Source organism: Trachypithecus francoisi, unplaced genomic scaffold, assembly GCF_009764315.1.
Source record: "Trachypithecus francoisi isolate TF-2019V2 unplaced genomic scaffold, Tfra_2.0 Lachesis_group9, whole genome shotgun sequence".
NCBI classification, from domain to species: Eukaryota; Metazoa; Chordata; class Mammalia; order Primates; family Cercopithecidae; genus Trachypithecus; species Trachypithecus francoisi.
Window position 1 is genome coordinate 34114267 of NW_022681474.1, and position 24555 is coordinate 34138821.

Here is a 24555-nt window from a genome sequence, read left to right on the forward strand (position 1 = left end):
GCAGGGACCCCAAACCACACTCTGCACCCAAAACCCTTGCTCTTCTGTGTTCCATTTGTGGACAAGGCAGTTGTATTAACTAGAGATGCAGTTCTAATGCACCTTGTTTCATTCCAAATGCAGGGGCTCCAAGGTGTTCCTGGACCAAAGGTAAGGAGAAGTCACATGACAGGCGCTACGTCAGTGCCAGTAGAAGAGAGGGAAAATGCATCTGAGACCAGCTGACCCTTTTTCCTAGAAGGCATTATGTGACACTCCAGCCAAGGGGGTCCAGTCAGGGCAGGGGGAAGCCCTAGGTTCCCTTTAGCATCCATCATTGACACCTGGCATACTTTGGCTTCAGAAGCGTCCCATCCACCACCCCACAAAGTGACAGGTTAGATTCTTAGCCAGTGGTTAAAATCCTTTTCCTATCAAACCTGCCCCAGCCCCTTCACTCATGCTGAGTAGAGGTGGGAGAGAGACAGCAACATAGGGTGGGACCCCTCCCTGGGTCAAGCTTGGGGAGACTGCACTGGGCTCTCCTGGCCTCCCCTCAAGCATTTCAAATGGATGAGGGGGCTGGAGGCTGTTGGTGTGACAATGGCCCTTTCCTCGTGCCCCAGTATTCAAGAGACTTTGGGGCAGTTTGTTCTCCCGACTAGGCTGTGGGCCTCAGGGCTCTGGGGGTAGCATCTCAGGCAACTGAGCAAATCTCTGTAAGGTTCCCGCTTTCCTGCCATGCAGTTGGGCACCTGTGCCAAGGCCTGACCTGTGGGTTTATCCCCACACCACCTAGTCCTTTTCTCTGTGGGGCTCTCAAAGCTCCCACAGGATACATGGGTTACTCACTGAGGCAGAAGTAGGCTAAGAATTCAGGGATTCTTGGTATCCTCAGCCCGCCACCCCTGACTCCTCCCTCCTCTACAAATGCCACCCCAGTCTCCAGGACCCCAGAATGCAAGAATGAATTGTCTGGGACATGTCCTTGTGTGATCTCATCCCCTCTCCCTTTCCTCCAGGGGGAAGCAGGACTAGATGGAGCAAAAGGAGAGAAAGGTGTCCAGGGAGAAAAAGGAGACCGTGGTCCCCTGGGACTACCCGTAAGTACCTTGGACCCAGCAAGACTGGTGGTTTTGATGGGCCAGGGGTGTGGGCTGGAACCGGGAGACAGCCACTGGAAAGCTAAGTTTCTAGAGTCTGAGCATGCAGAGCTCCACATGGTTTGGCTTTCCCACCTGGGCAAGACCGCAGGCTCTGATTCTCTTCCTCCTCTGGGCCCAGGCCCCACCTTGGTGCTGGGGAAAGGCGATGCTGAAGAAGACAGGCTCCCCCACCCCAAGGGGCACTGAGCTGGTAGGGCAGCTTCAGGCCCTGCTTGAGCCTGGTTCAGAAGCAATCAAAGCCTGCTGCCTTTATGGGAACCAAGCTTGGAGGGTTTGGAAGTAGTGGAACAAGGAGATAGTCTCCATTACAGTCCACTTTCCCAGAGGGACCCCAAGAGAACTCCTGCTCTCCCCTCTTAAGCACTGGTCATGGCAGAAAGGCACAGACAAAGTCAGACTTTGTGGTCCCAGCAGGCCAAGGCCATTCATCTCCTGGGTTCCTGGAGATCTCTGATATCAGCCTGTCCAGAGCCAGAGGCCCCAGGTCAGAGGTGGGGAACTGCTCGGAAGGTGTTCACATGTCATGATACGGGGCTGGGCTGGTTAGGGCTGATGGCCTCTTCACTGCCTCACCTGTGTACAGGTGAGCGCATCCCACCACCCTCCCTGGAGCTGGGGCTCCATGTCCCCTAACCCTCCCCTGAGGCTGGCATTCTTCTGGCATTCTTCCAAGAGCTGGAAGGGATGTTAGCGATCCATCTCATCATTTCACTGATGGTCCCAGAGAAGAAAGTGGGTCACTGGGGGTCACATACAAAGTTGGTGGCCAAGCCAGAGGCTGCTCTGAGGCCATGGCCTTGCAAAGCAACTCCTTCCAACCACTCAGGCTTCCTCTGTCCTGGGCTCACAGCCAGTTCCCACCCCAGGTAGCCATAAAGAGCAGAGAAACAATGGAAAGCCCAGTTACCCCCACTTGGCAGAGCTTGAAGGCCTGGTTAATACAATCACAGCAACCAAACAGCAAATGCAAGAGGTATAATTATACCCTCATGAATGCATTCGAGGTAGGAATATTTAAGAAGCCAATTTGCTTGACAGACTACAGAAAACTGATGACTTTAGCAGGCATTTTCCCATGTCTTACGCTGTGTCTGGAATGATTAAGTGCTCTTTACTATTGAAGAGCCTTCCTGCCCCACTCAACCACACCTCTCCTTATCCACATTCATGGCCCCGACGCCCTTGATGAACACTGGAGAATTCAGTCAGGGGTTGAAATGCAAAAGGCACAGAGACCAAGCAAATAATATTAATATAAACAAGGAAAGTGCCGGATGAAAGACAAAGTACCTACTCTGTCATTAATTTTCTCACTTTTGATAGAGGCATGGGTACAGAGAAGTATTTTTTTTTTAGTTTAAGTAAACAACAGAACAAGCATATTCACACAAGACAACTGACACAAACCTGAGGGAAACACTAGGGAATGGAGGGGATTGTGGTACACTAGAAACCATTTATCCCTTCTTAAGGGGAACCGTCCCTTCTCAGCTCAGCTCACTGTTGCCTTGGAGGAAGGCGGAGCTGGTATTTCTGGATCTTCCTATTTTTCAAAGGAAGCTAAACATCTGGTGTTTTATGTGAAATCTTTCCATTTTCTAACATTAGATCAAAATTATTTGCAACACTGCAGACCATACAAAATATGTCAGTGGCCCACATATGCCCTGAAAGCCTCCAATTTGTGCCTTCTGCTCCACACCTACAAGACAACTGAGTTTTAATGCTGCATTTTTTTAAAAGTACATGGATATTCAGCTACCATTCTGTTTCCAGGTTTCACCTGAATGTTTTATTCCACGTAGTAGCAGCCTGCTTCTCCAGGCATATCCTGGAGTGTTCCCCCCATTTGCCCTGCAGAAGCAGTTCTCAATGCTGGCTGCACACTGGAATCCCCTGAGAGCTTTTCAAACTTACCATCACCCCGGGCTTCGCTCTTGGAGATTTTGAATTGGATCGGGCTGGGATGGGGTGGGACCCAGGCATGTTTTACTTAACATTGTCCCCAAGAGATTCTAATGTGCTGCCAGGGCTGAGAACCACAGCTCTCTAGCCCAGTGAGTCAAGGTCGGTCCCAGAATCGTGTGGTCCTAAATGTGAGAAGAGTCCCTGCAGAGTCCTTCTACCCAACACCTTTTCCATGAAGAAGCAGCTGGTTGCCTCCCTCTTCTAGGGACTTCCTTTTCATTTGAATTCTGAGGCTGAGGCTCAGTTGGAAGCAGTTTTCAAGCACTCAGCCCTTACTGGGCCAGAGTATTGCCGCTGCCTTCTCCCTGACTTGTCACATTGGAATCATGAGAAAAGGGTCCCTGGGTTTTCCTGGGTGGGTTTCAGAGGCAGCTTCATAACCCAGGGTTGGAACAGGAGCACCCCCGCCCCTGCCGCCACCACCAACCATGTGTTTCACCGGACAAGAGCGAGCGAGGGGGCTGATAGCAGGTTGGTCTCACAGCTTCCCACCTGCTGCCCATTTGCTCCGGGAAATACATGGCCTTAGACTTCTGTCCCAGTCCGCTGCCTCCAAAGCCTTTGCCTACACAAGAGCCCTTGTCTGGGAGCATATGAATGGATCAAGTTCGGGTTGAGCATCTCAGATTGTAAAGTGCCAGCGAAATGTCAAGTGTCATTTGTAATATCATCTAAGAGCCAACTCATTTCCCCAGGCTGAAGGATAAGCAGACTAACTCCTACCCAGATTTCACAACTGGGTGCTGTCACCCAAGGTTGAGACCCTCAGGGGCATCACAGCATGGCCTGATCCGAACAGGAATGCAAAGAGGATGGGAGAGCCATCCTCACCTGGGGCCCCTCCCCAGTGAAACCTGTCCTGGGAAGGGTGCACAGCTCTGATTCCAAGACATCTCTCCAAGCATTCCTTTCTGTATCCCTTTCCCCATAACACTGAAGGGAGAGGGGTTCCTGAGAGGGAAGAAAGGGAGAAAGGAGAGGCGGGAGCGGGAGGAGCAGGTGGCCATCCGCGCCGACCTCCACCCAGCCTGCTCAGCAGTCGGCCACTGCATTCAGTGTCTCCATGTTTTCGTTGGTTTCCATGTGAATACCATCCCCTGTCCTCCCAAGCTTATTTCTCCAGTTGTGTTTGATTACCAGCATTTATGTCTGTCCAGAGTCACTGCTTTACTCACCTCTTCCCTCCCCATTGTTCCCTTTTTCTCCCTCCCAATCCTCTCTTCCCCTTCTTTTGGTCAAACTGTGCCCTTCGTCCAGGGAGCTTCAGGTTTGGACGGCAGGCCTGGGCCACCGGTGAGTGTCACTTCTCCATCACCCCTCACCCCACCCCACTCCACACCTGGCCTGTGATCCCTTTTGTCTATCCCACTGTGGCCTCATTTTCCCAGTGAATCGTACTTTGTCCCACCTCCGACACCAGAAAGGTGCCATCGATGCTCTGAAGGGCCTTTTCCGGCCTCTTGACCAAATATGGCTGGCCTTCATCTGAATGCCCTAGTCCACAGAATACACCCAGGGACCTCAAACCTGCCAGGCGTGGGGTGGAAGGCCACTCCAGCAGCACCGCTCCTGATTCCAAAGGATGCTGAGTCCAGCCTGGGTGCCCAGCCCTGGAGGTTTGAGCCATGGCCTCTCCCCACCAAACACACCAGTGTCTGCGTGTGCCCGTCATGCTGTGTTGTCTTCATGCTGTGAGCTCTGTCCATCTCCTGTCTTCCCACGAGGGCCTCCTAGTTTTGTGCAGCCACCAGTCTGGTATTTGTGGGGTAGGACAGCATTGAAGGCTGAGGACAGAAGTAGCCTGTAGGAGCACAGAAGCCAGGCCCAGCTCTGTGTCTTATGCACATTCTGACCACTCTTGCACTGCCTATGACACCACAGCCACCCTGCACCCCAACAAGGTGGTTCATTACAGAGCAAGTGAGGCACACTTGGGTCCTTTCTTCCTCCATTCTTTCTGATTCCAGAAAACAGGCATCATTTACTCTTGACTAGAAAGCACCTGGCCCTTCTGCTTATGGCTAACAACTGAAGGATCAGAGGAAACATCCCTCCTGTCCACCTTCGGGTCCCTCCCCTGAGCGCCCTCTGAAGTCAACCTTCGTAGGGTGTTGAGCTCACTCGCCCTCAAGTCTCGAGTCCCTGCTCGGGCACCATCATGAGAGCTCTCTGTACCCAGCCGCTTCCAGCCAGGGAGATCTTGCCCTGTCCTACAGAGGGCTTTCAAGGCCATGTCTGCCCATGCCCTGCATGGAGTTGTAGTTAGCTGGCTAGAGCCACCCTCAGGGGAGGCGAGACCTTGCCAGGGTTCGTGTATAGAGCGTAGGGGATGCGCTGAAGCACAGGCTCACGGGTCTTCCCAGGGGGCCGGGGGCACTTGCAACTGGCACCAAGAGAAGCCCAAAGCTTTTAGAGGTAGGATGGTCAAGAGTGACCCCTGTGAGAGCCCCGTCCTACTGAATGCCTATTCTGTGCCCTCATAAATAGGAGGTAGCATGGCTTGCCTAAGATGACAGACTTTTTCAGAGCCCCCCACCTCCCTGCACTGATGGAGTTCACACCCTGAACCCTTACATGCAGAGAGCATGCCCCGGCTTCCAGGCGTTATTATGGCTTTGCTCCTTCGCCACAGTCCCTCCGTCTCCATCCTTCCCCCACCTAGCACACCTGTCTCAGGTGTGGGGCAGGGCTCGGGGATGATCTGTGGTTGCAATCAGAGAAACCAAGACTTTCCTCTCAATGGCTTCTCCCATTTACGTTAGACCGAGGGAAGAAGTACAAATTCACGCACCCCTTCCCTTTGGAACTGAGGCTTTATTTTCCTCATAAAATCAGTATCCTAACTTTAAGGGAAAATGTGGGGGGAAAATAAGCCTTCCCTGCCAATATTAACATTTACTGGGCACTTCCTACACGTCAGGCTCAGCACCAAATGCTTGCTACGCATTCATGCATGGAAACCTGGCACGGTCGAGGAGGCAGACACACATGGTACAGACGGGGAAACTGACACTCGGCAAGGCTAAGGAGCTTCTCCAATACCCAGGAATTTGTAGGCCTCTGAGGCAAGGCCAGCCAGGTGACTCCGTGGTGCTGCACTGAACCGCTGGCCTGAGCTGACTCCTTATTGTTTTTGAGAGAGAGTCTCGCTCCGTTACCCAGGCTGGAGCACAGTGGCGCAGTCTCAGCTCACTGCAACCTCCACCTCCAGGGTTCAAGCAATTCTCCTGCCTCAGCTTCCCAAGTAGCTGGGATTACAGGCGCCCACCACCACGCCTGGCTAATTTTTGTATTTTTAGTCAGGGTTTCGCCATGTTGGCCAGACTGGTCTTGAACTGCTGACCTCAGGTGATCCGCCCATCTCAGCCTCCCAAAGTGCTGGGATTACAGGCATGAGCCACCGCGCCCGGCCTCCTTTTACTTTCTGCTGTGCTATTATGGATACCTACAGCCTTCCTTCCTCCCTTGTGGTTGGAAAGGGGGCCCTGGGGTCATCTTACTCCCCTCTTTGTCTCCTGTGAAGTAAGTCATGCCCCACCATTCGCAGATGCATTCAGAGCACCAGAAACTGCCCACAGCCCAACCCACTCCTCCTGTCCTCATCTGAGGCCAACAATAGGAGATGCTGAACTAGAGACTTGGTCTGGCCAGGCTGTGAATTGGGAACCTGAGAAGATGTTGGATGAGGCCAGAGCAAGCCCTGATGCTCCATGTCTAAGCCATGTGCTCCAATGGCTCCAGCGTCCCCAGCCCCCAGCTGGCAGAGCTCATGACACACCTCCCTGCCAGGCCAGTGTCAGTGCAGACATTGAGGCATCCTAATTCACTCCCAATCCAGCCAGTTCCGCAGGCCTGCGAGTGGGGTGAGAAGGCCCCGGCCAGAGGCTGAGGCCAGGGCTGTGGGTCTGCGGTGGGCGGGTGGGGTGGGCGTTGGCTGAACCACCCTCTATCGTCTGCCCCTGTGTGTGCATCCGCATCCGTCTCTGTGGCATGAAGACCCTCCCGCTGCATGTGGAGCTGCAACAGCAAAGAGGGTGCCAGCCCCCGGCCCCTGCCCCGGGATGGGTCCATTCCCTCCCAAGTGCTTCTGGGAGCAAAACTAAGCAACCATTCTCCCACCGTTTTCAGCCTTGGCAAGCTTGGTTGTGAAGCAAAAGGGTTTCAGTCCACGAATCTGGCTCTGAGGCATGGGGAGGTGCTCTCTCCCCAACAGCCCCTGAACCTAAAGAGGATCACGGCCCAGTCGAATGACTGCCGTGAACGAGCCTGGCCTCGCCAACCCTGAAAACTGGGCCTTTGGACCTTGTTCATCTCCAGGCATCGGGTGGGGCACCCAGGGTTCCCCTGCATGTGGGGACCCTCACCTCTGCTTTCTTTCCCCTCCCCAGGGTACTCCAGGACCAATTGGAGTTCCAGGCCCAGCAGGACCAAAGGGCGAGAGGGTGAGTGTTAGTGAACCACAGGGGCCCAGGCGGCCAGGAGGGAGGGGCAGGTCTGGGACCCAACACCAGGGGTCTCAGCCCTCATGCCTTCCTTCTTGCATCTCTTCTTCTGTCATCCTCACAGTAGCCTGGGACGGGGGGCTGGTTGTGTAGTTATGAGTTGACTAAACTTGGAGGGATAAAGGAGGTGGAGAGGCCGGGCACATTGGCTCACACCAGTGATCCCAACACTCTGGGAAGCCAGGGTGGGAGGATCACTTGAGCTCAGAAGTCTGAAAGCAGCCTGGACAACATAGTGAGACCCCAACTCTATAATTTTTTTTTTTTAATTAGCCAGGCATGATGGTGTGCACCTCTAGTCCTAGCTACTTGGGAGGCTGAGGCAGGAGGATCAGTTGAGCCCAGGAAGTGGAGGCTGCAGTGAACCATTATTGTATTACTGCACTCCAGCCTAGGAGACAGAGCAAGGTCCTATCTCTATTTTTTTTTAAAAAAAAAAAAAAAGAAGAAAAAGAAAAAAGAGGAAAAGAAAAAAAAGGAATTGGAGAACTTCCTCCACTTTGACTTCTAGCCACCTTGTGTCCATCTCAGGTTCAGTCTGGCAAGGCCCTGGGTGCCATTGTCACTGGACATGCCTCAACTTTGTAATGATTTAGGGAAACAGCATGGAACAGAGGGCCAGGTGGTGTTTAGATCATTCCTGGAGGACAGCAAGAAGTCAGAAGGCCAGAGCCATAGGCCAGGCTCCCACGGTCACTGTCGAGGGACATTGGCCATGTCATAGGACTTGCAGTTCCAGGCCTGTCCTGCTGAAATGGGCATGCCCGAGGGTGAGGGTGGAAGGCGTCGGCTGAGTGGAGGCAGGGGAGTTGTGCGTCTTTCTACATCAGCTCTTCCCAGCCAGCCCCTGGGTTCTCCACACTCAGGGCTCAGAGGTCCCTGTGTGGACATCGGTCGAGTTCTCTGCCTGCATGGGCAGTTCCCTGCACTCCCCATCTGCCCATCTTGCTGGCTGTGTCTCAGGTGGGGAGGGCAGGAGCTTCTGCAGAGGGCGCAAGCTTCTCTGTGACCACCAGCTTGGGGAAATCAGGAGGCTGCTCTGAGGAGTGACCCTTGAGGCTCCGGAGAAGAAGCGAAGCTCTCTTTCTCTTCCCTTTCTCTTCCCCTGCCTTCCTGCTCTGCCTTCTTCTCCCCTGCTTCTGCCTCAGGCCAGCCAGGCCCAGGACCCCACTGGTCATTCTGGGGGGGCCTTGGGGGATAGGCTGTGCTGGAGGGAGAGTGAGGGGGGCTTCTGAGCCCCGTCCCCAAGGCAGTGTTCGCATCAGCAGCGCCCCACCTTTCTCACAGCCCTTGCTTCCCAGAGGGCTCTTGAGGGGACTGGAGAGGTTTCTTGTGTTTCATACCAAAGTAGAAAATGGCAAAAAAGATTGTTACCACGTCTGGGAGGATTCATGCATTTCTTTCTCCCATTTCAGGGCAGCAAAGGAGACCCTGGGATGACAGGACCAACGGGAGCAGCTGGGCTTCCTGTGAGTCTCTTGGGATCAGAGGTTCCTCTCCTCCCCACCCCTACCCCCATTAGAAACAGCCAGGGGCAGTTGGGCACGGTGGCTCATGCCTGTAATCCCAGCTCTTTGGGAGGCTGAGGCAGGCAGATCACAAGGTCAGGAGATAGAGATTATCCTGGTCAACACCGTGAAACCCCGTCTCTACTAAAAATACAAAAATTAGCCAGGTGTGGTGGTGCACGCCTGTAATCCCAGCTACTCGGAAGGCTGAGGCAGGAGAATCACTTGAACCCAGGAGCTGGAGGTTGCGGTAAGCCAAGATCGCACCACTGCACTCCAGCCTGGGTGAACGACCAAGACTCCATCTCAATAAAGCAAACACACAAACCAAAAAAAAAAACACCCAGGGCCTGGAGCAGCACACATCCAGGGCCAAGGGAGAACTCTCATTTCCATGACAGAGGAAGCTGCCAAGAGGCAACTGGTGATGGGCTAGCATGCCCTGCTGGGCACTGTGCTGTGAGAGGACCAGGGCCTCTGCCACATGGACCCTGTAATGGGATGTAAGCCCCTCCCACTGTGTTAAGTGCAGCCTGGCCTCAGTAATGAGTGTGCCACGGCCCCTGCCCTCAGGAGGGGCAGAATCAAATCCAGATCCCTGTGATAGGAGAGGCTTCATGAGTGGAGCAGCTTCCTAGGGGAGCTGGGCCTTGCAGGGGACACCTGGCTTTCCATCGCAGCACGCTTTCCTACCACTTTGTTACAGAAGTTGGGTGTCTGCCTGCAAGAGCCCATACCTTAGTTTCCCATCCACTGCAGGCTTTGTGTGTTGGCCAGGTACGCACATCTGGGCCAGGCTTGCCTCGTGCTAAATTCCCCTAGCTATTGAATGAAGAGCATTTTGCACCTTGAAAAGAGGGTCTAGCAAGAGCCTGGCAGGAAAGCCTTGGGAACTCCCCCCTGCCAAGAGCATTCCTGGCGCCCCGCAAGCGCATCCTCAGAACTGACTCCTCACTTGAGGTAGTGACCTCAGGAGAACCTAGTCACAGTCCAGGACCTGGGCTGGAGAGGCGAGAAAACCAGAACTGTGTTCTCTCTTTTTTTTGAGATGGAGTCTCACTCTGTCACCAGGCTGGAGTGCAGGGGCATGATCTCGGTTCACTGCAACCTCCGCCTCCCAAGTTCAAGCGATTCTCCTGCCTCAGCCTCCAGAGTAGCTCAGACTACAGGTGCCCACTACCAGGCCCAGCCAATTTTTTTTGTATTTTTCGTAGAGACAGGCTTTCACCTTGTTGGTCAGAATGGTTTCAATCTCTTGACCTCGTGATCCGCCTGCCTCAGCCTCCCAAAGTGCTGGGATTCTAGGCGTGAGCCACTGCGCCTGGCCTGAAGTGTGTTCTTGGCTTTGCCCAGGACTCATCATTTGCCTCTAGGTCAAGTTTTCTGAGCGATTTGCTTCTCTGTCCCCTTTCTGTATAATGGGAATAATTAAACCTGTCTCCGGTGAGTGAGGCATCGGGAGTTTGGTGAGCCCGGAAGAAAGCACTGTACAGCCGGCCTGTGTGTCCTCATTAACATGCCTTTGTTCCTCTGATCTCTTGCAGGGTTTACATGGACCACCTGGGGACAAGGGAAACCGGGTGAGTCTGAGCTCCCGCACTCGCACTTTGGTTACTAATGTCTTCATGCTGGGGTGGAATGATCAATCGGTGATTCCTGACCAACATAGCAAACAGTTTTTCCTGATAAGTCATGCTAAATTGAAAGGCTTTACAAGCAGGGCCTTAACTCGTGGCATGTATGGAGCCCAGGGCCTGATCCTCACATGGAAGCATGTATTTTTCCACACAGCAAGGAGAGACTGAATCCCATGGCAGCCACCAGCTTAGCATTGCTATCCAGCAACAAGAGCCATGTGTCCAGCTCTTTCTAGGTTGCCCTGACCGTGGGCCCCTATATGACCAGTTTAGATCCATTACTACCTTGTCCTGGCCTTCTGAAACATGGTTTTGCCAGGCATTCCGGGCCACTGGTGAGAAAGAAAATAAATTCCAGCTCCAAGAACAAGCAGACAGCTGTTGGAAGCAGCCAACCCTTTTAAAAAATATTACAGGCACTATTTCTCTTGGAAAGAGTCGGCAGGGCTCTGAAAGGACATGTGCCTTCTCAGACTCTTGCTGTCCCTTTGGTTACTGCCATCGTCGCCAGGACACACTTACCAAATGCCCACGGCACCCACAGCCACGTAACGGGCTATGGCACCTGCCACGACCTTCAGCATTTGGGCCCAGCAGGGAGAATTTCACTACATTTGACCAAGAGCTGGCCTTTGGGTTCCCCTCTGGAGGGTCTCATCTGCTGCCGCATCGTGGGGCTCCTGGAGTGGGGGGCACACCCCCTAGAAGCCAAGTATGTCTTCTAGCGAGTCCTAAAATCCCAGGCACTTAGAGGAGAAGGAATAGATGGAGAAACAAGGCCCAGACGATGATTATGTGTTCTGGGTTCCCAAGGAGAGTTGGAGGCAGAGCACACAGTCTCCAGAACCCAGGTCTTTTGGCTGATCTTTGCACACTGACGCCATGTTCATGCACAGAAAGTGCGCAAATGCCTATGCTCCTATCTGGCAAGAGTGAATTCCGTTCTCTTCAATTGAAGATCTATTTACTGAGCACTCCCATTTTCCTAAGTGCTCTTCACTGGCAGCTGGTCAAAAGCAACTCAGTTTGTCCCTCATCTTCTATAAACAAGAGGGAGCAGCAACGCCACCCCTGCCCATGGCAAGACCAGGTCTGGAAACCGCCAGAATAAACAGACCTGCTTCCAGATGCTCTAAGGCACACTGGGAAGGACTTTCCTCAGTGTGACATCAAAGGATGTAGGCTTCTAAAATCTTTGATCATTCCACCTCTTCATTGGCGTCCTAACTTCCTTTCAAATGTCTTTCTGACGTGTTCTAGTTTTCTTTATTAAATTCAATTAGTATTTTCTAAACCTCCTTCTTCAGACTTTTTCAGTTGGCTGGAGACACTGAGCCATCTGAAGGGTGCAAAATTGGTCCTTTGAGGGACAGTGACCATGTTACTCTACAGGTGGAGGCAGGACAAGTACCCTTGTCACACACAGAGGGAGGGAGGGGGCTGGCGGCTCTGATGCTGCAGCAGCTGAGGTTATCGAGTCATCCATGGAGGCCCCAGGAATCAGTGGGAAAGTATGTCTATTCCTCCTCCCCTTCCTGATGTTTGACACACTTTCCTCCACGCCCTTTACAAATTAGGAATGTGTCACTTAGTAAAAGTCAAGTTCAGAAAACAATGAGGTGGCACGCACCTTGCTTTCGCGCACACCATGAAAAGCCAGTTAACTTATTCCCAAAGAGCAGGTTTCCAACTCCAGGGCAGCTTGTTCTCTTCATTCCAGGGATTTGACTCTCAGGATGCCCAAATGTCCTGAAAGAGTCCCCTTTCAATCTTGCCTCCCCATTCTGACCTTTTTTTCTTTTTCTTCGAGATGGAGTCTTGCTCTTTCAGCAGGCTGGAGTGCAGTGGCGCGATCTCGGCTCACTGCAACCTCCGCCCCCCAGGTTCGAGCGATTCCCCTGCCTTAGCCTCCTGAGTAGCTGGGACTACAGGTGCGCACCACCACACCTGGCTGATTTTTTTTTTTTTTTTTCTTTTTGTATTTTAGTAGAGACAGGGTTTCACCATGTTGACCAGGCTGGTTTCGAACTCCTGACCTCAAGTGATCCACCTGCCTCGGCCTCCCAAAGTGCTGGAATTACAGACATGAACCACCGCGCCTGGCCCTGAGATTTGTTTTATCTTACAGTGAACCAAGATACAACCTTAAAAGTATGCTTCTCCATGTCCCACCAAAGGATGGTCTCAGAACCTCTTTCCTGTTCATGGAAGGAAAGTCCTTGTCATGATGGGCAAAGGCCCAGAGCCCCAGACCAGGAGCTTTCTAAGGACACACACGCCAGTGGAAAGAATATCCTGACCTTGTCACTAAGGGTGCTTCCCCTTTCCCCTAAGTAGCTCTGTGAATTTGGCCCAGGAGCCACCTTTAGGCTAAGAAGTCAGTCAAAGGATAAAGGGTGGCATGAATCTGGCAATAAAATCATTCAGGAAAATTGGGTGTTACTGTGGAGCTGCCTGCAAACCAGCCAGCTGAAAAGGTCTGTGTGCATGCAGTGAGGCTGCTTCTGCTCTCTGAGATGCCCAACTTTGGGGGGTGAGGGGTGCATGCATGTTTGTGTGTGTGCATGTGTGTGTGCGTGCGTGTGTGTGTGTGCATGTGTGTGTGTATGTCTCACTTCCTAAGTCTGTCTTGTCTCCTCACCTCTTCCTCCTCCACTATCTCTTTTGGCCTCTTCCTTTACTCCTTCACCCCCCAGATATGTTCATTCCATTATAATAATCCCACATCCTTCATCCTTTCCCCTCCCCCTCACCAGCTTTCAGTTTATCTTCTCCAAAGTCCACTGTTAGACATTTACTTATGTTTTTAAGAAGCCTTTGCCTCTTGACTTTATTTGCCCCTTTATTCCTTACCAGCTAGGGTTCCCTCTTTGCAATGGGTCTCTTTTGTGTCATTGTCTGGGGGTGAGAGGCAGGGAGAATGCAGGTGACGTTACTACTCTAATAGCCTCAAAGGACACTGGATTTGGCGCAACTGGGCAGATTCTTAGAACACAATGTCCCGTAGTGTCCGTTACCTGTTGTGAAAGTCTGGAACACGCCAACCCTCTGTTACCCCCGGGGTATCCTGGACCTGGGATCCCCCACTCTGGCAGATTTGCCAGCCTTCTTCATTAGGAAATTGCTCATGACCCAGAGAATGAGGGGCCACACTCCTGAGAGAGTTTACCAGGGGGCTTCCACACCCACATAGCTAGTGGTTTTGCTGGTCTACCATTTGGGGATGATTTGTGCCATGATGTTCTTGCTGGCAGACAAAACTTCAGGCCGATGGGAATATACCCAATATGTGCATACATATTTAAACACATGTCATTTTCTAAGTAAGGATTTGCATTTTCAGAAAATTCATTTAGACTAATGCACTGGCAATTGCAGACAACCTCCAAAATAGAGGAATTTGAATAATTTCTGAAGATCTGGAGAAACATCAAAAATATTATTTTGTTTATTTGCTTGAGACAGAGTCTCGCTCTGTCACCCAGGCTGGAGTGCAGTGGCACAATCTCGGCTCACTGCAACCTCTGCCTCCCGGATTCAAGCAATTCTCCTGCCTCAGCCTCCCAAGTAGCTGGGATTACAGGCATGTGCCACAATACCCAGCTAATTTTTGTATTTTCAGTAGAGACAGGGTTTCACCATGTTGGCCAGGCTAGTCTTGAACTCCTGACCTCTGGTGATCTGCCTGCCTCGGCCTCCCAAAGTGCTGGGATTACAGACATGAGCCACCTTGCCCAGCCAAAAATATTCTTATCCTCTGCCTTCCTCTAATGAACATCTACCCTGCAGCCTTCCACTGCAGGAGCACTGCACATGACAACCTCTGACCCCAACCTTTGGCTTCTATACTGGCTAAAAAGAAATCATAACCATTATTATCATTATGAAGCAGCCGTCATTTACTTTGCACATACTATATGCCATTATAAAGCATTCAATGTGCACAAAGACCTCACAACATTTTTTTTCAGACAGAGTCTTGCTCTGTTGCCCAGGCTGGAGTGTAGTAGTGCAATCATGGTTTACTGCTGCCTCAAACTCCTGTCCTTGGCTCAAGTGATCTTCCTGCCTCAGACTTCTGAGTAGCTAGGCCTACAAGGACATGCCATCACACCCGACTAATTTTTTTATTCTTTGCAAAAATGAAGTCTTGCTTTGTTGTCCAGGCTGGCCTCAAACTCCTGGCCTCAAGTGATCCTCCTGCCTTGGCCTCCCAAAGTGCTGGGATTACAGACACGAGCCACAATGCCCAGCCTCACAACCAATTTTTTTTTTTTTTTTTTGAGACAGAGTCTCGCTCTGTCACCAGGCTGGAGTGCAGTGGCCGGATCTCTGCTCACTGCAAGCCCCGCCTCCCGGGTTCACACCATTCTCCTGCCTCAGCCTCCCGAGTAGCTGGGACTACAGGCGCCCGCCACCTCGCCCGGCTAGTTTTTTTGTATTTTTTAGTAGAGACGGGGTTTCACCATGTTAGCCAGGATGGTCTCGATCTCCTGACTTCGTGATCCGCCCGTCTCGGCCTCCCAAAGTGCTGGGATTACAGGCTTGAGCCACCGCGCCCGGCCACAACAAATTTTTCAGGCAGGTATTATTGCACCCATTTTACAGGTAAACAAACTAAGGCTCAAAGAAGTAGCTTCACAAAGTCACACAGCTAACTGTCAGAACCAACTCTGACTTCAAGCCTTTGTTCTAATATGCTGCCCAGCCTTCAATGTCACCCTGGAGCAACACTGTTGAAGTCCCCAAACATTAGATAATCCCCCTTCCATACAGGAGGGGAGCTCCCAGGAAGACTCCCTAGGGGCATACTGGGCCCCCTTTTTAGGAACACACATATAAAAATGCAAATGCAAACTCAAATTCATTACAGAGGTGATGCTTCCCTTTTAAAAAGAATTCCCTACAGCCCTTCTTTAAATAGACTCTGACACATACAATACAGGATTCAATTTAGAAAAATGATGTTTACTGTAGCTTTTCAGAAACAAATGAATTCCTTAAACCAACATATTCATATACAAATAACTGTCTGACTTCAGACCAGGATGAAGCAGAGACACACATAGAACGGGAGAACCCAGCTGAGACCCAGGGGCCATCCGTGAGCTCTGGACACACACATACATATGTGCACATGGACACACATGCGTACAGGCACACACATGTGTTCATGTGCCCAAGCACATACCCAGACACACTCAAACGTGCACACACACATATACACAAGCACATACCCATATACTCATACATACATATACACATACGTGCACAAGCACATACCCAGACACAAACATGCGCACACACACATATACACAAGCACATACCTGTATACTCATACATACATATACACGTGTGCACAAGCACATACCCACACACTCAAACATGTGTACACACACATATACACAAGCACATACATATATACATACATACATATACACGTGCACAAGCACATACCCACACACTCAAACGTGCACACACACATATACACAAGCACATACCCGTATACTCATACATACATATACACACACGTGCACAAGTACATACCCACACACTCAAACGTGCACACACACACATATACACAAACACATACCCATACACTCATACATACATACATATACACACACGTGCACAAGCACATACCCACACACTCAAACGTGCACACAAACATATACACAAGCACATACTCGTATACTCATACATACATACATATACACACACGTGCACAAGCACATACCCAGACACACTCAAACGTGCACACATACATATACACAAACACATACCCGTACACTCATACATACATACATATACACACACGTACACAAGCACATACCCACACACTCAAACGTGCACACAAACATATACACAAGCACATACCCGTATACTCATACATACATACATATACACACACGTGCACAAGCACATACCCAGACACACTCAAACGTGCACACACACATATACACAAGCACATACCCGTATACTCATACATACATATACACACACGTGCACAAGCACATACCCAGACACACTCAAACGTGCACACACACATATACACAAGCACATACCTGTCTACTCATACATACATACATATACACACACGTGCACAAGCACATACCCACACACTCAAACGTGCACACACACACATATACACAAGCACATACATATATACTCATACACACATACATATACACGTGCACAAGCACATACCCACACACTCAAACGTGCGCACACACACACATATACACAAACACATACCCATATACTCATACATACATATACACACGTGCACAAGCACATACCCACACACTCAAACGTGCGCACACACACACATATACACATATACCCATATACTCATACATACATATACACACGTGCACAAGCACATACCCAGACACAAACATGCGCACACACACATATACACAAGCACATACCTGTCTACTCATACATACATACATATACACACACGTGCACAAGCACATACCCACACACTCAAACGTGCGCACACACACACATATACACAAACACATACCCATATACTCATACATACATATACACACGTGCACAAGCACATACCCACACACACTCAAACGTGCACACACACACACATATACACAAGCACGTACCTATATAGTCATACATACATATACACACACATGCCCAAGTACATATGTGCATACACTCATACACGCTATGTTGACACACATCCCATGGCTCCAAGCAAAATCACCTTGCCTCCTAATATGTTGTCAAAGGGATAAACAATAATTGGGGGGAAAAAGTTGTCACCCCAAAGCCTTTCAAAAATAGACCCTCAGAGAGAAGGAAGTTGGTCCCTAGCCACTGTGTTCAGCACAGACCCACCCTGGGCTTAGTATTAGCAAAACTGGCCACAAAAATCTTCAATCTGTGGTTCCCTCCACCTGCAGCTCTGAGCCCCCTGCCTGTCCTCCCTTCCCCTCCCACCCACCTTAGCCAAATTCCCAGGTTCCTGTGGGGTGAGGAGGAGGTGGGTATTCACTCCAAATCCTATGGGGGAGAATATCCTAATTTAGAGCCTCTTTTTACCTTTTTAACTTTATCTTTTTCTGTCTCTAACCTTAACACATGAATGATCCTAAAGTTTTGATGTTGTTTTTTTTCCCGGACTAAACCATTATTTACAGGGGGAGAGGGGGAAGAAAGGCTCTAGAGGGCCTAAAGGGGATAAGGGAGACCAAGGAGCGCCTGGATTAGATGCCCCCTGCCCGTTGGTATGTTTTTGTTTATCACTTGCATTGTTCTGGTTTTTGTCCTTGAGGTTTGCAAGTTGGAAACAAAGAAGGCAAATAAACTAAGATGAGAACCAAATGTCTACACTGATGCTACCAAAATCTGTTCATTTGACGGGTGAAATTCTGCCCACTGTTGGAGTTGCTTTATAACCACAGCTGCAAGTAATTCTGGCTAAATCCCTTGCCTTTGAATCCTTTTCCTTTGAAGATGCAGAGCAATTGATGTGTGGAAGTGAAGAAACCACTAGGAAAGGGATTTTCAGGGAAGGCCTCAGCTCTTAGTTCCAGGATGGCTTTGGAAGCCAGTGTAGCATTTGTGAGCCATGGATTTGCCTTCTTCGTTTCATGGCCATCTCTGTGGGCCGGTAGTTCAAGCTGTCTGAATCCTCACTTGGTCAGGATGCAGGACACCAGAGTTAGCGTCTCCTCAGGGCCACTGATGTCAAAACTGGGCAGAACAAAGCCAAAGGAGGGGCTTCTCATGCACAAGCTACCAACACTCACCAGCCATCCAGCTAAAACCTTTAAAGCTGCAGACCAGAGTCGGTAGTCAGACACCCCATGGGAAACCTTCTCAAAAGAGCCAACAATTAATGATGAGGCACATCTGCTGGATTTCTCAAGTGCCTTTCAATCCATTTGAAGGTTCTAAAAAATTATGATGCACTAAAGTTGAAGTTTGTCTGTGTTTACACTGAGTGAGTCTATAAAGAGAGTGGGATCAATGGAGAGGGGGCAGGTTGTACGTGTGCAAAGCTGAACTCTCCAGAGCACAAAGAGAGCACAAAAGCTGGATTTGGGAGGTGGGGGATCACCTGGGATTTAGCCCCTGTTTGTAGATGCCTCAAGGGTCCTGCATCCTGGCCAGGGTAGGACTGGGCCTCTCCACTCCATGGTTGGAGCGGGCCAGCCTCGACCTGAATAATCATCGTGGTTGGTTTTGTGAACAGGGACACCGAGGTTTTAAAGGAGAGAAAGGGGAGCCGGGGTTACCAGGGCTGGACGGACTGGATGCCCCATGCCCATTGGTATGGCATTGCCCTTGCTTGCCTGCATGGCCGATTTGGGCTTCCCCACGTGTGTGATTCATACTGCGTGCCTCCCCAGCCACCCTCCACACTCCTCCTCCATCCCCCCCAGTATCCGCTTCTCGCTTCTTCACTCTGTAAATGCCCAGGATCACCCCGCCTTGGCTAGTACTCTGGGGGCTCCCAGCCATGCCACCCTTTTGCATGCAAAGTTTACCAGGATGTTGCCTGGCTTCCTGCTGCAGCTACTTCTAAAGCACATCCACCTGATACGAGCCAGACCTCCCACCCTGAAGTTGGCTTTGCTGCCTCTGATACTCATCTCCAAGCTGATTCTAGACAAAGCTGCCACCAGAGACCAGCTAGGAAAGTGGATTCTCTGGGACTGGTTCTCAGAACCATGACTTACTTCTTTTCCTTCAGGCAGTGCAGTTAGTTCAGAACACACGGGCTGAACACCTAGCAAAACATGTGAATGAGATGCCTGAGTCAGCCCTGTGTCCCCTGCCCCCTTCATCGCATGATTTGGGGGACAGAATGGCATGATTACAGCGTAGACTGAGAAGCGCTAGAAGTGAGGTGGAGGAGGGGCCACCTGCCCATCCTTCCAGGTTGGGTCGTGTGTCACTGCCCAGGTGACATCATCAGAACTAGGGGATGGTCCAGGATTAGGTTTTTGGATCCTAAAGGGTTTGTCCTTTTTGCTTAAATCTCCAAAGACATTACCAGACCCTTCCTTGTCCCTTTCTTTCATGGTCGGATGGCTTCTTACTGAAGAGTCTGGGAGGGATGGAAAGGTCGAGAGTGCAGTTAAGGAGGGGGCAGGGAGACAGCTAAGGACCCTCTTCCAAGCACGTCCCCGGCGAAGTGGTAACAGTTTATTCCTGCCTGCCCGGTCCCTCTCTAGGCATGGACAGTCTAGGCCTCCATGCTGATCCTCTTACTGCAAAAGAAGCTGAAGGGAACACTTCACTCCAAGGCTCAAGGAGTTACTGCTCTCCCCAAATTTCCCCAATAGGTTTGGAGTTCAAGAGCTATTTTATCATACCAGCAATAAGAGAATTTGGGGCCTCACATCCCCACCCTGGGGTCACGCAGGAATTCTCTTTGAACAAAAGAGGAAAAGATGTAAGAAATTATGCTGTGTGACCCTGACAGGGGGGCCGTAGAGCCCCTTGAAGGGCAGTAGGGACTTTTTTGGAGGAGCATAGGCAACAGAAGGAGAGTGCAGAGCAAGCAGGCGGGTAGCATGCTTCCTCTCCCTGCTGGTCCTGCCACACCCCGCGCTTGCAGCCTGCACAGCCACCTTTGTCAACCGGGACTTCCCACCATCCACGCACCAATGGGAATGCCGCTCTGGCCCGCAGAGGCTCCCTTGAGCACCGGCCAGGTCTTCCCTCGGCCACAATCCCCTCTCCTGCAATCTGGGCACCTTTAGTTCTGCCAGCAGCTGCCTTGGTCTCTCTGTTTCTCACCATACATTACTTTTCATTCTCTGCCTGCCCTGCCCTCCATACCCCGCTGCCACCATCCACACACCAATGGGAATGCCGCTCTGGCCGGCAGAGTCTCCTCTCCCTCCCAGCATCCACGTGATGTATGTCATATCGCACCGTGGCAGGCTGGGGAAGGGCACAGGGTCACCCTGAAACTGTGGAATGCACCACCTCCCCTTGCAATCCCCTCCCCAACCCAGAGGGGAAAATGAAGGTCACCCTAATTTGACTCTCTATGTAAAATGGCATTTTCTTCCATAACATCCCATATCAATGTGTCATTTTTCTATTAAGTTTACTGGGGGAAGTGTCTTCCCCTTGTTGTTTCTCACTCTGCCTCCTCCTCTGTGTTATTATGGACTTGGGGTACAGGGGTAGCTACTACTCATGACTTTTACTACAAGATAACCAGACTTCCTAGGCCCTCCATATTGGGACCAATCCCTGCCCAATGCCAGGTGATGAGAGGTTTCAGTCCCTGGTGTGGGTGGATGTCATTAGACCGGGACAGCAGAGGACTCTCATTCCACAAGTGGCCTCAAGACTGAGCACTTGCTCTGGTCTCCTGAAGCCCCGTGTCCATCTCCTTGTGTGCCCTGCCTGTCTAGCAGACTTGGGCTGAAAACTAGATCTTTGCCCTTGGCCCAGCCTCGCCTTCCCCACCTGGTCTCTAGATTTCTAGATTCCCCACAGGGTATGCCAGCAAGGAGAGGATATGAGGGCCCAGGAAAATTCAGGAAGGTTTGTATCACCGAGGGCAGAACACGAACATCTTGAGGCTAAAGGGGCTGCATGGTTGCTACCAACAAAGGAGACCCACAGTGTGCAGTTGATTCCCATGTTGCTACTGCACTTCACCCCCAAATTCCCAGCAAGGTCTAAGGCTTCGCCAGGAACACTTGTCTTCTTGCCAAAGGCATCTCAGGGCCGTGCTGCAATACTCAGGAGTTTGCCTGTCCCTTCATGCCCCTCACCCCACCCCAGGATTGATCATCAAAGAAGGACTGTCCACATGTCCTCCTCCCTCTGCTTAGGAAGAGAGACAAATAAGAGAATAAGAAGGCTGGGAAGGCCCTTAGAGGTCACTTCAAGCAACTGCCCTTGCCAAGGTTTTATGGAGGAGGAAACTGAGGCCCCCTTGTGCTGAGTGGCTTGCCTGTGAGCAGCCAGCACTCCATAGGGCCCCAGCAGAGACTGTTCCTTCATGGCACACAAGGACATCTCTGCTTGCTCATCCCACAGGCTAGGACAGCCCCTATTGGCCTTGCACTGTAGCTGCATGTGACCTTAGCCAATAGGAAAATAGACGGATTTGTTTCCACCTCCTTCTGGGGTTCTGACCTGGAGTAGAGCAAAGAAATAGACAAGAGTGGGTGGGCCACATCCTGATCAGCCACCAAAATGTGTGTGGCCCTTGTTACCCCAGTCCTGCCCGCTTGGTGGACCACTGCAGGGAGTCTGAGCCCTCTGCCTTCCTTTCTTCTTGCAGGGCGAAGATGGCTTGCCAGTCCAAGGCTGCTGGAACAAGGTAAGGCTTCCCATCGGTTTGCATCGGGGCTCCATTCTCAACAGTGCCATAAAGCTTCCACAATTTCCATTCTGCCTTGCTAAAAATGAGGCAGCAAGACACAGGTCAAAAAGTCACTGTCTCAAAGGCAGGGTGCCCATTAAACATCCCATACACTGCATGCTGTTAAAGAACATTTAAAAATGCTTCTTAGAACATCAGCAAACCCCACGCAGAATGTCCATGCAGCCACACAGGTGACATCTTTATGCTTTGTGTGTTCAATGTACTTAGTGTCTTTCCCCCAAGGAAATTCCCCAAGGAGTTCCAGATCATCACTCATAGAGTCCCTCTGAGGTCGTTTATGCCACATGATGACATGTCTTAGATGTAGGACATCTCACTTGCTTACACTCTGAATTCACATGCCACTGTGATCTTCCCATTGGCTAAGGGCATACTGTGAGCTTCCCATTGGCTAAGGTCATACTGTGAGCTTCCCATTGGCTAAGGTCATACTGTGAGCTTCCCATTGGCTACAGTCACATGCAGCTACAGTGTAAGTTCACAGGGGCTGTGCTACTCACCACTTTACCACTCCTCTTGCATTTAAGCTGGCAGAGTTTCATGCCACAACACTGTGACCTGCAGCTCAATCTCTCCTGGGCTCTCAGAGTTCCTACCGACAATGAGTTTTCATTGATTCACACTGGCCTTGGCATTTGCCATCATTAGAGCAGTCTGACATCACAGGACTGTGCCCTTGCCTGTGATCACCCCATTCAACTATGGCTCCCCAGATCACAGGGCTGCCCAGGCTGACAGGGGCCATCTGCTTGCTAACTAATCCAGAAGCCCCGCCTTGGTCCCCAGCAATGGTGGCAGTCGCTATGCTGCCCCATACCGTCTCCCTTCACCCTGCCTCTCACTCCAAGTCTTCTCACCAACCCCCACCATCATTGTCTCAAGGTTCATCCTCATAAAGGGTTGGAGACTCCAACCTGTTCAAGAATCTGTGCTCAACGAATCCAGTCCTATTCCAGTGACAGCAGAGTCATACTTACGATGAGATGAACAAACTCCCCTGCACTAAGATGCCAGAATCTCATTAGTGCACTGGGTTGGGTAAAAGTGGTGAAATCACCAAGACCCCAGGCCAACGCTGACCACCTACTTGCCCGGATACCTGAAGCGCCCCCTAACCCAAGAAGGAAGAGCTCAACACGCAAGAGAGATGCCTCCCCAGAATCCGTCCCTGGAGCCTGGCCTCGTCCTCCTGCCAAGCTCCACCTAGACCTAGTTAAAGCACCACAAAAGCAGGTCAGAGGTGTCATAAGACCTCTGGACCCTTGCCCCCTAAAAAAAATTTCCTCTTAAGGTTGCTGCCAATGGTTAGGAGATAGAAATGGTTGAGATTAGCAGGGGAAGAACAGCCACTACCAAGAGCTGCAATGTCTTGGAGAAGCAACCAGAGAGCTTCAAGACTACTCATTTACACCTTAAGTCCAATCTGGGACAAGGCAGGGGTTACAACAATCAGGCCTCCAAAGGCAGCAGAGAAAGAGAGTGCCCTCTAGTGACCACAAAGGGGATTCACAGAGAGGTGAACTTGGTTTCCTCCCTTCAGGGAGCTAAGGTAGCCACCAGCTTCTTCCACCTAGGGGCTCAGGGTTCCCACAGTTCCCCTGTCCAGAAGTCCCACCCAACCTAGGACTAGATTTATCTCCCTTCCTGCAAAGAAAATAAACCTCTGCAGACCCACTGAAACTAACAGAACATTGTTTTGTTTTTGTTTTGCAGTGATGCCTCTAACCTTGGATTGGCCTGTGTGTGTGTTTGTACATAGAATATTTATTTTTATACAGTTTTCACTTTTTGAAAATGCCAGAAGGATGATGCATCTTACAGATTATTAAAAAAGAAAGAAAAACTTGCATATTTTGTACAGAAAATATCAACCTCTTCCCTTTTCCCTTTTGTTTACAAGATGTTTTGTATAAACCTGTGTCTCTAATACACTTTTTGTTTGTGAGTATGGTCGTAATGTCTGCATGATATTTGTGCACACTTATTAAGTATTGAAGCTTAATAAATTATTGTGTCCTGGTGCCAAAGGGGGCCAGCCAGAACTGAGGTGCTGGCTAGCTCATGTGTGAATTCACATAAATGCAAAGGTCCATGATATTTGCTAAGCTAGGTGTGTCTAAGAGTATTTTAAACCCTTATGCATTTTCATTATTAAAAAAGAAACATGGCAATTCATGATCCTGATTAATCATTATATTAAATACATTCTCGCCTGTGAAAGCAGGAATTCCCAGAAGTAGGGGTTCTCAGAAGTATGGAGTAAGGTTTTGAAATGTGAAGTTCAACAAAGGGAGGGAGGGGGACTTTATTGAGCAGTGTATGTTGTTACAGATCCCAAGTTTATCACAGTGCTTGCTGTGTGAGCATTTAGGTTCAGTTGTGCTAAGGGCCCCCAGAGTTTCAAAG

At 50.5% G+C, this 24555-nt stretch overlaps 1 protein-coding gene across 1 annotated transcript in view; it reads left to right on the forward strand.

Annotated features, from left to right (window-relative positions):
* Positions 1–24324, forward strand: part of COL13A1 (collagen type XIII alpha 1 chain) — a 161561-nt gene extending 137237 nt beyond the window's left edge. Inside the window, exons 33-41 of the mRNA XM_033208972.1 lie at positions 124–150; positions 1002–1082; positions 4371–4406; positions 7502–7555; positions 9031–9084; positions 10668–10703; positions 17924–18010; positions 22045–22083; positions 23863–24324. Coding sequence (XP_033064863.1) covers positions 124–150; positions 1002–1082; positions 4371–4406; positions 7502–7555; positions 9031–9084; positions 10668–10703; positions 17924–18010; positions 22045–22083; positions 23863–23865 — 417 coding nt within the window. The 3' untranslated portion in view covers positions 23866–24324. The remainder of the gene's footprint in view (positions 1–123; positions 151–1001; positions 1083–4370; positions 4407–7501; positions 7556–9030; positions 9085–10667; positions 10704–17923; positions 18011–22044; positions 22084–23862) is intronic.
* Positions 24325–24555: the final 231 nt, after the last annotated feature.